The 14,183-nt window shown below is 34.6% G+C and overlaps 1 protein-coding gene across 9 annotated transcripts in view; it reads right to left on the bottom strand.

The window, feature by feature from the left end:
- Window positions 1-14,183, bottom strand: part of GSTCD (glutathione S-transferase C-terminal domain containing) — a 128,648-nt gene that overhangs the window by 12,480 nt on the left and 101,985 nt on the right. Inside the window, exon 9 of one of the 9 annotated variants that reach the window (XM_082462846.1) lies at window positions 5,430-14,024. The exons of the other annotated variants lie outside the window; for them this stretch is intronic. Coding sequence (XP_082318972.1) covers window positions 14,004-14,024 — 21 coding nt within the window. The 3' untranslated portion in view covers window positions 5,430-14,003. Of the gene's footprint in view, window positions 1-5,429; window positions 14,025-14,183 lie in introns of those variants that run through there. 9 annotated transcript variants of the gene reach the window in all.

Raw genomic sequence — 14,183 nt, 5'->3', positions numbered from 1 at the left:
AGTGAGCTTATTTCCCTCATTTAAACAAAACAACTAATTCTAAGAACTATTTACATGATGGATTTTATTAGGTCTAAAAGGTTTTATTGCATCACGTGCTCCTAATTTCCATGCCATCAAACGCAGGTCAGAAAAAAACAGGCAAATAATGATGAGAGATATAGATCAATGGAACCATATGAATACAAAAATTTAACATGCAACAAAGGTGGCACTTCAAACCACTGGGGACAAGATGGACTTTTTAATAAGTGACGTTGGGTTAACCTGATAGCTCTATAAAAAATAAAATTAGATCCTTTCCTCTCACCACACATAAATTTCAAATGGGTTAGAGATTTAACATGCAAGAAAAAATTAACAAATAAAAGGACATGAGTAAATTTCTCCATAACCTAGGGGAGTGGGAAATAATTTCCTAACTATGTCTGAAAGTCCACACATAATAAGGGGTAAGGTTAATAAGTACGTCAAAGTAAAAATGAAAAAAAAAAAAAACAAAACCCTTTCAAATGACAAAAACCAAAAATTATATGTAAAAAGACAAATGATAGAGAAAAAGATTTGCAATTTATAGTGCAAAGGGTTAATATCCCTAATATATAACAGGCTTTTAAATATAAAGAAAAAGCCTAATAATCTCACAGTAAAATGGGCAAAAGATTTGGACAATTCATGAACAATAATATGCAAATAGGCCATAAACCAAAGTTGTTCAATATTGTTCAAAATAAGAGAAATAATTATTGAAATTATACTAAGATAATTATCTAATGATCACCTATTACTGTGGCAAAAAAATCCTAAAATTTGATAACAGTCTATCAGCCAGACTGTGAGGAAACAGACACCATGATATACTGCTGGTGGGAATACAAAAATGTCACAACCCTTTGGAGGAAGAACTTAACAATATTCAGCAAAATTACGTGTAATTTGTGCTTTCACTTGTAATAAAATCTATCCAGTGGACACACTGACAAACATATAAAAAGATTTGTTGAGGCAATATTTGAAATAACAACAAAATGGAAACAAGCCAATTTCCCACTGACAGAGCACTGGTAGAATAAATGTAATGGAGTACTCTGCAGCTATAAAAAGGAATGAAGAATATACATGGCTATGGAAGATGCTATTGTATAAAAAATAATGTTTAAAAATTCTCAAAAAAAAAAATTCTCAGAACTATTTCAGTAATCATTGTTACTGTTTGTTGTTTTAGAACTCTAATGTGCATATTATGAGATAAAACAAGTAAGAAACATGCTATGTCATTAGGAAACAGAATTTTTTTTAGCATAGAAGAAAATATAAGGATAGACAAGTGAGGTTAGGTTAAAATCCCGTAGTGCTGAATTTAAGTTGGAAGTATCAGTATGAACCCATGAAGATTTTGTTTAAAAAATAAATAAATAAATAAATAAATAAATAAAAGGTATTGCCTAGTTCAGATCACTGAAAAGCCTAGAAACAAAGACCAAACCAGTAGCAATGACCATCCCTAGTACCTAGACTGTGGTAAATAACAGCATCTGCTCTTAAAAGAATTTTGAGCTCCATGGAGACATAGCTGATGTCAGACATGAGGCAGGAAATATACAAGATGAGCTGGAACATCTTGTTATACTGAAAGCATGGATGCTATCAGATACCATTGAAGCCTTGTCAAAAACACTCAGGAGTCAATGGGAATATCTAAGCATGAATGAGAACTGTAACATCAATGGATTGAAGCATTTCAAATATTAAATTGGTGAGTCAATAATAATTATACTAAAAAAAAAAAAGCCTAACTGGTCACTTCTGGCAGATAACCAATTCACTTTGAAAACTGGAAAATATAAAAAAATAATAAAGTTTTCTCTGGCCTTTCCTATGTGAACTGTACCTCAGTGTAACCAAATAGTTGATAAAGGAAAGTAAATGAAGGCAGACTATTAAAATAGAATGTCAGCAATTTGCAATCCTTATTGAAGTAATGAGCTGGGGCAATGACCATGAATGCTGCTCACGTTACACAAGAGACAACCAGACATGGGCCTACTGATAGAACACACCACCACCTGTGATGTAGTCTTATCCCAAAAGTGAACCTGGATCTGATTATGTTGCTACAATCTAGACCTAAGTAGCAATCTCTAGGCAATACAGGGAACAGGGTAGTACGTGAAACAACACCAGGGGGATGAAATCAGCAAAATCCACACTGCAGGAAACTCTAAAGGACAAATGACATGGTTATGTAAACAAATAAATTGCAAAAAAAAAAAAAAAAAGAGACAGGGATGGTATGGCAGGCAGAATGACCTCCTAAAGATGTTTGCATCCTAATCCCTGGAATCCAGTCAACACAGCAAGAATTTTTTGCAGATGTAATTAAGATTAAGGACCTTAAAATAAGATTATTTTGGATTACATGGGTGGGCTCAATCTAATTATGTGAGGCCTTAAAAGTAAAGAACTTTCTGAGGCAGGAAACAAGAGACGAAATAGAAAAGTCAGAGAGAAGGACTTGACCCACCATTGCTGGCTTTCATGGTGAAGGAGGCCATGAGACAGGGAGTGTGGGTAGCTGTAGAACCTGAGAACGACTCCCCTCTGACTCAGCAAGGGAACAGGAACCTTAGTCCTATAACTGCGTGGAGCTGAATTCTACCAACAACTTGAATGGTCCTGGGACCACTCCCTCAGAGACTTCAGATAAGAGCCGAACCAAGTCAACAGCTGATTTTGACCTAATGACACCTGGTGCAGACAAACTAGTTGAGTCCACCTGGATTTCTGACCGACAGAAATATGTTATTTTAAGATAACATTTGTTATATGTTGAGATAATATAGGTTATTTTTAAGCTGCCAAATTTGTGGTAATTTGCTACAGCAGAAATAGAAAATGAATGCAGATGAAAACCTATAGATATTAAGCCTTAAGATTCACATCAACCACTTCCATTTTTGTATCTTATTTAAATCCTTAGTAGAATAAATACACTAAAAAAAAAAATCATGAGACAAGTGGCATGGAGAGCTTCTGCAGCAACATGAAGTTGAGTGATTTTGTTGAGGAATTTGTTATTCTTTCTTATTGATCTTTAAAGGTCTATAATTATTAATAGTTCTAGAAACTGCACAATTCATTGATTCATTAATCGGTTCATTCATTAATTCATTCAGCAATCACTGGGCATTTCTTATATATCAGTATTATGGTAGTGGCTTGGAATACAAAGGTCAAAAATATGATCCCTTTTCGATGCTCTGTCAACAGTGACAACTTAATCCAAATCATGTAATACATTAATTAACTCATGTGCAAATGGTATAGGTTTAAGCAACTCACAAAGTTCTGGTTATTTCATGTGCTAACATGTGTGACTCACAGGGGATACAAAGAAGAGTAAAACACTACACACCAACAGCATCCAAGTAGTACCCAAACCTGTATCATACAAGACAGAATGCATTAAGTGCCATTAAAAAAGTACAAATAGAAACATCAAAGGAGGGAGTGGGATATTCAGATGGGGAAAAATCAGGGATGGTGAACTGGAGGAGGTGGTGTTTGAGGAGGGCCTTGTAGGATGGAAAGGAATTCCAAAAGCAAAGGAGCAAGAAGCACAGAGGCAAACAGTAGAAAGCATGTTCATGAAACATGGAGTGATACTGATAATAATGATAATAATAATAATAATAATAATTTAATATTCCTGAGTAATGCTAAGTGCTTATTCTAAGTGCTTTACATGTATTTACTTGTTTAATGCACAACACTATGAAGTAGGTACTATATATATATATTTTTTTCTACCTATTTTATTGTGGTAAAAAAAGAGAACATAAAACTTACCATCTTAACCGTTATAAGTGTACAGCCCAATAGTGTTAAGTATATTCACATCGTTGTGAAACAGACCTTCAGAATTTTTTCATCTTGCAAAACTGAAACTCTATATCTGTTGAACAACAACTTCCCTTTTCTCCCTCCCTCCAGCCCCTGGTAACCACTATTCTACTTTCTGTTTCTATGAATGTGACCACCTTAGATACTTCATATGATGGAATCATACAGTATTTGTCTTTTTGTGACTGGCTTATTTCATTTGGTATAATGTCCTCAAGTCTCATCCATGTTGTAGCATTTGATAGGACTTCTTAATAATATTCCATTGTATACACTCATCCCTTCATATCTGCAGGTCTCACATCTGCAGATCAGTCAACCTCGAACTGAAAATATTAAAAAAAAATTCCAGGAAGTTCCAAAAAAGCAAAACTTCAATTTGCCATGCACCAGCCACTATTTACGTAGCATTTACATTGTACATACAACTATTTACATAACATTTACATTGTATTAGGTATTATAAGTAATCTAGAGATTATTTAAGGTATCAATATATGAAAGAATGTGTGTAGGTTATATGCAGATACTATGCCATTTTTTATAAGGGACTTGAGCATCCTCGGACTTTGGTATATGAGGGGGTCCTGAAACCAATCCCCCATGGATACCAAGGGACAACTGTATATATATGTACCACATTTTGTTTATCTATTCATCCATCCACGGACATTTGGGTTGCTTCCACCTCAGCTACTGCGAATACTGTTGCTATGAACATGGGTGTACAAATATCGTAAAGTAGGTACTGTTTTAAGATGAGGAAATTGAAGCCCAGAGAGGTCAAGTAACTTGTTCCAGGTGACACAACAAATTAAGGACCCCAACTCAGACAGTTTGGAGTCTTCCATCCTAGATAACTACTCTATGCAAATACAGTAGTCCCCCCTTAGCCACAGGGGATATGTTCTAAGACCCCCAGTGGATGCCTGAAACCAGGGATAGTACTGAACTCTATAAATACTGTTGACCCTTAACCAATGAGCAGTTTAGGGGCTTTGACCTCTCCCCCAACCCCCCCGCCCCACGCAGCCGAAAATCTGAGTAAAACTTTAGAGTTGGCCCTCCTTATCCATGGTTCTGCACCTGCGGATTCAATCAACCACAGCTCATGTAGTACAGTAGTATATATTTACTGAAAAAAATAAGTGGACCCATGCAGTTCAAACCCATGTAGTTCAAGGGTCAATCAACTGTACTATGCTTGTTCCCATACTGGGGATGGGGGTGGTGGCTGGTAGGGGGAGAGCGTATACAGCACGGAAACCCTGGACAAAGGGACGATTCATGTCCTGGGCTGGTTGGAGGAGAGTGTATAATTTCAAACTTATGAACTGTTTCTTTTTGGAATTTTCCATTTAATATTTTCTGACCATGACAGACCACAGGTAACTGAAACAGAGGAAAGCAAAACCACAGATATGGGGGGACTACTGTATACGTCCTCTCATTTTATTCATCTCATTGGTCTTACTATCTTCTGGAATTACAACACCTTAGGGGACTAGCATGTATGCAGTGTCTGCTAGATGTCAAAATCTTTACAAAGATTTTTTCTTGATTTAATCATTTAATTCTTTTAAAAAAAATTTTAATACTTTAAATAGCTCTTATTATCTCTTGCAATAACATGACAAGATCACCTAGCCAGCAAACATTCCAGATGAACTCTGAATCCAGGTCTGACTCCAAAGCTCACAGGCTTTCCATTACATCATGCTATGCCTTCTCTGACCAACATACTTGGAGCTGGAAGGAAGCTTAGAGACCATCTTTTTTAATGAAGAATTTTTGGGTATCACTCTTAGGTTCACCACTGATTTAAGAGAAGAAGGAATGGAATATGTGCTGGTTACACATAAAGGAAGTGACAAAGAAAGGAAAGGACGAAGAGAAATACATCTACATTTTTTTCTTAAACCATTCCTATCTACAGAAACTGGTATGAAATCTAATTTCTAATTACATTTAAAGCATCTGACCCAGAGAGTTTGTAATATAATACACAATGGATAGATTTATTAATATACACACTGATAGATCTGACAACTGTAGAAAGAGTATCAAAACATCAACTATGAGTATCTAATAAAGGTTAATGTGCTGGGGGAAAAACACCCATATTTAATCAATGGTTTGCTGACAACATAGCAAACAAGTGTTTCACTGACTGACCCCCAAAATTCGGTATTGTGGTTCTCTGTACATACACTGAATTCTAATAAAGGATAAAAATTGAATTGTAAACTTATCTATTGGCCAAGGTAATGCATATTCCAAAGTAAATGTAAATATTTTTGATCCAAATAAATGCTGCAGAATCCACGGACTATAAATTAAGGACCTTTCCTTCACATTTCTACTTCAATTAATCTATATGTCATTAAAGTTTTAACTATAACACACCCTATGATGTAAGCCAATGAAACATAACCGAACAGCCAGGGAACCTCAATCCACGTATCTCTGCTATATGTGGTGGTAAATAAACAAAATTAATCATCACTCACTCTCAGAATGTCTTTCAACGGGCAGCTTCTAAAAAACAAGGCAAGATTCTAGACAAACTGATTGATTCTTCTCTAAGAAAATATACGTTGATAAAGATACCGATATAGTCTACAAACATATATGTTGGTAAAGATACACATATGGTCTAAGAACATATATGTCGGTAAATAGTATGTATTGATTTTTAATGTAAGACATATTTTGAAAGATAGTAAGACTATGCCTTATTCACACTCCCAAAACTAAGCTTGTGCTGGATGTATTTATGACTCTACTAGGCATCCTGTCCTTGGGGGTTTTTGTTTGTTTACTTTTTAAAGATTCATTTAACATTTATTAGCCTTTTCCTAGTCCAAACCATGCATATAGGTGTTGTTATACCCCATTTTACAAAAAGGCCAAGTGGCTGGTCCAAGGTCACAAATGATGAAGACAAGATTTAAATTCAATCTCTCTAACACCAAAAGTTATTCTAATTCTCTATGTTCCCATTTACTCCTTTCTTTAGATGTGGGGAGTGAACAGGAAGTCAATGACTGGATTCTAGTCCCAGCTCTCACACTAACTTGCTATGTTCCTCATCCCCAGGTGGAGCCTCAACTTTTATATTTACAAAATGAGAAGACTGAACTGAATGATCTCTAAATTTGCCCCAACCCAATCATGCTCTGAGCCTTTGCTTCTCAAAGAAAGATTCTTAACCAGATATCTTAGAAGCAAGCTTGGTCCCAGTTGTGTGCTCCTGTTCCTCTTCTTTAAAAACTTCCATGCAATTATGTTACAGGTAATTGGCTTTAAAATTCAAATAATGCTAAAAGGCATGTAATGACTCAAATAATGCTAAAAGGCATGTAATGACAAAAAAAGTTCCTTGTTCTGTACACACTTCTCTACCCCGAAAGAAAATTTGGTGACCAAAGCTAATGCTTTTCAACTCATTGGTTTTCTTTCCTGAAATCCATCTCTGTTTTTCTATATAATAAATGTATATTGCTCTTTCAAATCAAAACTAATTGTGCCATACAATTTTTTTTTTTTTTTTAACATCCAAGACTTTCCCTGCACAGAAGTTCTATAAAATGCTCTATGGTAAAATTTTCCACTGTGTGAAAACTGTCAAATAATTGGCCAGCTCCATTTTTTTTTTCCTGAAGACATCTTTCCTGGGCCTCCTGACCTTTTAGTAAAACATGGGCTCACTGCTTTCTATGCCTGCTACCTAGCTGTCTGGTCCTGTGACTTCCCTTTGCCATCATACCAAGAACTCTCTTCACCCACTCGTGATTAGATACCACTTACTCCTTTTTATTATCTACTCTCTTATTTTAGTGAAGCACATCTTTTACATAACTATGCACATTTTCTTGAGACATTTTCTTTATTACTTTCATACATGATTGATTGATTGGTCAGGCATAAAATTTTAGGTTGGAAACTTTCCTTTAGAATTTTGAAGGCATCGCTTCACTGTCTTCTAGCTTTCCATGTTGCTATTGAGAATTGTGATGGCATTTTGATTCCAGATATTCTCTATGTGACCTCTTTTGTTTTTTTCTCTTTGGAAGCTGTTAGGAACTTCTTTTTTTTATCACAACACTTCTCCTTTTTTAAAATTTTTTTATGCTTTTCCCCCCACAACAATGTGCCTTGCTTTAGGTCATTTTTTAAGTGGGCTTTTTCAGTCAAGAGAAACACATCCTGACACATGGTCATATATTAGTTCTTTGATATTTTCCTCCCCATCATTTTATCTGTTTTCTCTTTCTGGTTCTCCTATTATTGAGAATACTGAGGTATTGGATTCATGGACTAAATCTCTATTTGAGAAAAAAAAAAAAAAGCTTCTTTCAGCTCCTATCTCTATGTCTTTTTTTTTTGGTCCTGTTTTTTTCAGGTGATGTCCTACACTTCATCTTTTAGATTTTCTACTTGCTTTTTATTTTGGCTAACATGTTTTTAGAAGTTCTTTCTTGTGCTCTGATGGTTCTTGTTCTCTGATGGTTTTTCTTTTTCATTCTATCCGTGTTTCATTAATGCAATATCTTTTCTAATTTCTCCTTTCGTTGTGTTTGTTCCTTTGGTCTCTTCTATTTTGGAAGTTTTCCACGTTTTGATATTCCTTGGCTGTCAGTTCATATAAGAGTGAATCACTAAAAAGTTGATCGGAAGTCTGAATGAAAGGCTTGAAGGTGGGCTACCTTAGTGACTGGGTGACCAGGTGGCCAGCTGGCTTTTTTAAAAAAAATTACAGCTATTGTATTTTCTCTGGGGATAGTTCTGATTCTGTAAAGAGACTCTTTTAATCTCTGATTGAGGAGATGATTCTGGCTTCTGAAGGAATTCTGGAATTAAGGGAACTTAGTTCTTATTTTCGGTGTCACATCATTCTCACCCTTCTCTCCCTATACTTGGAGAGTCTCTATTACACTTTTCTCATAGAATAAACTTCCGGTCTCTTGCAGGAGTTGGGGGAAATAGTTACTTGCCTACACAAGGTGGTGGTGGGAATCTGGGTCTCTAAATAAAATTTTTAATTAAACATGATTCCAGCCCCTTCTTATACCCTTCCTCTGTGGTTTCTGGTATCCTGAATTCCTGAAATTTTCTGGGATTCTGTGAGAGCAAAGTGACTTGCTTCCTGATAGCCCTCTTGACCCTCCCTCTCCCCATGCATTTAAGTCTGATTTTCCTCTTCTCTACTCAATAATTTTTTCTTCAGTCAGTCTGCTTTCTATCTTCAAATATTGTAGTTCAAGTTATAGAATCTCGAACACTGTTTCATTAAAGATGGAGGATGATTTTTCTGGTTCTTGTTCTCTTTGTTATTTGGGGGTCTGATCTCTCTTGGGGAGAAGGGGGTTGCAATACCTGTCAACTTCACCTGGAAAGTCCTTCATTGCCTTAATGATTTTTTAAAAATTGTGTTTGCAGAATATATAATTTCTCAAGTTCCTTTCCCTTTAAAACAAGGATTACATAAATCATTCATCAAAAGTGTTACTGAATTACATTCTATAATTGTATATGCTTCTTCTAATTACATAACTAGAAATGAGCTTGTAATTAAGCACTTAGCACTGATGAATCATAAACAATCATATTAAAAATTGTTATGGGTGAAATAGAAAAAAGTAAAAACAGATAACTCAAAAATAAACTGTTTAGAGATTTTGATATATATTGATAAATAGAAAATATTCACCAATACTGTTAGAAATCAATACCTTATCACCTGTTTGAGATGACTCTATGTTACTATTGAAATTACCCAACTAAAACATTTCGGTGGGCAAGTTGTTCAGCACTGACACAGTTTTTGTTTCTTAATGCAAAGTGTGTGTTTTTCCATAGTCGTGGCCCTTTCAGTAATACTGTTTGACAACAAGGTTTTTGTCATACTGTTTGAGAGCACAGGTATTACTACACATAATAAATTAGGTCTTAAAAAGTAAAATCTTATAAAGTAAGTTTTCACAACAAGGAAGATTATTTATCTTGCACTAGACAAGAAGGTGATAATAGACTTCTTAAAAAAATAGCCTTAAAAAGTCCACTTTTAAAGCAATCTTTTCTAAGTTGCCCTTTAAGGGTATGATAATTGATATATACTGTTTTAGTTTGGACTGCTCTTAAAAAACTATCATAAACTTGGTGGTTTAAACAGCAAACATTTTTCTTAGTTCTGGAGGCTGGGAAGTCCAAGATCAGGGTGCTGGCAGATCTGATGTCTAGTGAGGACCCCCTTCCTGGTTTGCAGATGGCTGTCTTCTCACTGTATCATCACATGGTGGAGAACTAAGAGGGGGCACAAGCTCTTTTCTTATAAGGGCACTAATTCCACTCAGAGAGCACCACCCTCATGACCCAATTACCTCCCAAAGGTCCCACCTCTTAATACCATCACATGAGGGGTTGAGGAATTCAACACATGAATTTTTTGGTGGTGGAGGTGGGGCACAAACTTTCAGTCCATAACACATATTCAATTCAGGGTCATACAGCTGCATACATTCAAACTGGAAGGAAAAAAAACCTTCTCGGATGTTTCTCAATTTTGAAACGAGTTTTGTATTTAAAAACAAAACCAAAAGGTATTTCTAAGATAATCAAATACTTGTTTTAAAAGAAATTATATATACATATATAATTATATATGTATCTTGTATGTTCAGAATTCTTTTAGATACCTTATAGTAATCCTTAGGGTCCTATTAGCCTTTCTTGGCTAAATAAGCTAGGTATCTATCCATAAAATATTAAGCACATATATTGATTTCTTCTATTTTTACTGCTTACAGTATGTGAATATAAAAATGATAACATGTTAAATATGGAATATTCTGAAAATTTTGAATAAAGAAAAATATTATTACATAGTATCTAGAGATAGCCACCTTAAAAAAATACATATTAGCATAATTTCCTCTCATCCTTTTTAATGCAGTTTTCACATGGTTGAGATCACACTGCACAGAGTAAAAAGAGGCCCAATTTTTTGAGTACTTCCTAAATGCTAGGCAACTTGCTAAGTGCTTCATGCACATTGTATCAACATCCCATGAGCCAGATATGTTACGTCCATGTCATAGATGAAAAAACTGAGGATTGAGGATGAGGCCATACAACTAGTAAGTGGCCAAGCGGAGACTTTAGCACAAGTTAAATTCAATGTTAAAATGCATACTCTTAACTATTATGTTTATATAATTTTCTCTGTTTACCATTATAACTAACATTCCATGTCATTAACAAATCATTACAAATATCATGTAAATGAAAAATTTCAAAGCTCCCATATGATTAGGCCCCCTTCACTGAAGCCTTACAGTCAATAATATTTTAAAAGCCTCACAGTAATAATATTTAAAAAAATCTTTGCAAATGTTAAGAGCAAGAATGGAATATCTTTGTTGTTCAAGTTGAAATGCATCTGGTTACTAGAGACTTTGAATGTTATTTATAAGCTTATTGGACATTTGTATTTCTAAAGAAATATATTTCTCAAATAAGCACAACGTAAATCAGAAACTACAAAATGCTCTTTGGAACAAACACTGTATTACCTCATTGATTCTGGTTACATGGGGGAGGCACAGCCCTTGGGGGTGATGGAAGACCTTGTTTAAAGACCTGAAAATATTTAGATTTGTTCTCTTCCATTATTTCAAGTCACACTAGTTTAACAATGTTAGTAAATCTATTCATTTTTGCCTGATATAGGTTGTTGTATTAATGGAGATAAGACTAATAATTAGTATTTCAATTCTCATGTATAATTGATTTGTTTTAAGTTCTGCAAGATAGTTGGTTCGAAGACTTTAAAATTCTCCCCTTAAAATCTTGTTTACATCATTAACTTTTATGTCTAAAGAAAAACAGTAGAAGAAAAAGGCATTTACTAAGCCAAGATAAATGCCAACTAAACCCCTATTTGAAATACCACAAAATTGTGAATTAATGGAGTTTTCATGCATTTCTGATACCTGTTATTCTGATTTCCTCTCTAGTTACAGTATTTTCATTGGAATTTATTTAATACAAGAGTTAGAGCCACTGGTGCATTTAGTTTGATTTATCTAGTGACAATACTACAATTATCCTCCTAGGCAAATTATATTCTTTTTTTAAATAAATTTATTTATTTTATTTTATTTATTTTTGGCTGCATTGGGTCTTCGTTGCTGAGCATGGGCTTTCTCTAGTTGCAGCGAGCGGCGCTACTCTTCGTTGCGGTGCGCAGGCTTCTCCTTGCGGAGCATGGGCTCTAGGCGCACGGGCTTCAGCAGTTGTGGCACACGGGCTCAGTAGTTGTGGCTCACGGGCTCTAGAGAGCAGGCTCAGTAGTTGTGGTGCACGGGCTTAGTTGCTCTGCGGCATGTGGGATCTTCCTGGACCAGGGCTCGAACCCGTGTCCCCTGAATTGGCAGGCAGATTCTTAACCACTGCACCACCAGGGAAGCCCACAAATTATATTCTTGAGAGTAAATCTAATTTTGGTTTAATCCTCCAAGTGATTTTAATTCATTTTCCATATATCTTGACAAAGTAATTATGAAAGAAAAAAACCCATTATGGATACATTACTATGATATTTGGGAAAAATATCACTTCCCAAAAGACATATACATTGTTAGTTGGTGTTAGTGAATTATATGACCTTGAAAGTTACAAGAATATGCCAGAATGATTTATCACTTTTAAGCCACAGAAGGGTAAAGAGATGTATGGCTGATAGGCTGGGAATTTTGTGATTTGAGAGGTGAGTAAATAGGCAGCAATATCTTGCTACCTTATACATTCTGCCTGGTGTACTGGTAACATGGGCATTGGTTTAATGGCTTGTTTTGTGGGAGAAGCTTTATCCTCTACCTCATCATTTATGTAAAATTTAAGCAGCATATAAATATATATTTAATTTGAAGTTGCTGTATGAGATGTCTATATTTTCCTGAATATCCTTATTAACAGTTTTCTTAAAAGTTTACTTCTCTTTCTATAAGCTTGGCTTGAGATAACCAATCTATATTATATCTACAAAGGAAACAAACTATATACTTTTTAGGCTATAAAAATAACAATAAACCCCACAAATTTGCAGTAGTTGGTATTTAAGAAATGAATTTCATTGGACAAAAATCATAAGTACTACAAAAGGTCTGAACTTCTGAGACTGGACAAGAACTCCACCTAGACAAGCCCACTGTATATGTTATATGAACATATACAGTTGGGAATGCAAATTAGCACAACCTTCCTAGAAAGTGATTAGGCAAAGGTATCAAAAATCTTAAGTGATGCCTAAGATATACATAATAGTAACAATTACATTATAATAACAACAAAAAAGAAATACGATTAATGAGTAGGGAAAGTATTTATGACAATTTCAGGTAAAGCAGGACCTATGTAGTATGACCTCAACAATGTTAACACATGTGTAAACATGCATTTGTTTGTGTGCATAAATACATAAAGACCAAAGGGTTTTGACAGTATTTATCTCTCACTAGCTGAAATACTGGTGATTCTTCCTTATACTATTATGTAGTTTTCTATATTGAGCACTTAGTCCTATAAAAATAAGAAAAAATTATTTAAAACAGATACAAGAACAGCAGCAATGTTAACATCTTAATGAAACTCAAATTCCACCAGAGCATACAACCCTGGGTTTAAGGGAACTGGCAGAATCACTTTATCTTCGGTCTTTTTAGTAGCATCAAACAGTAACAATTTGATCTGAAGGTTTCAGAAACATCACCAATATACTTTCTGTCTATTGGAAACTTAAAATACATGTAGATATCAAATCCTTGCTAAAGAAAGTTATTATCTAAAAGCAACTCTAGTATTTACAGGCTGTTAACAAGCTATTTTTTTCCTATTATATTCTCTGTTTTTCTCTTCTTTCATTATCTTCTAAAAATGTAGAATAAACCAAGCGAAGTCATCTTCATTAGAATTCATTTATTCATTCAATTAGTAACTATTTTTAAGTACTTGCTATGTGTCAAACAATTTTTTAGGCACTGGAGATTCTGCAGTGAAGAAAATAAAGTTCTCGTCTGGTAGAGGAACAAATATTATCTCTACCATGTAATGATGAAATGCTGTGAATGAAGTAATATTCATTAATAGGCTAGACTTTATAGACAGTAGAAAACAAAAGTTATAAATTTCTTGTTTAGCAAAGAAAATAAAAGTATCACCTTTATTTACTCTAAGACATATTATTTTTCTTATTTAGTTAATTAAAGAAATTGAAATTG

The sequence above is a fragment of the Balaenoptera physalus genome, assembly GCF_965194825.1.
Source record: "Balaenoptera physalus genome assembly, chromosome: 5".
Classification (NCBI taxonomy): Eukaryota; Metazoa; Chordata; class Mammalia; order Artiodactyla; family Balaenopteridae; genus Balaenoptera; species Balaenoptera physalus.
The sequence above is the reverse complement of the archived record's forward strand: the minus strand, read 5'-3'. Positions and strand labels throughout refer to the sequence as shown.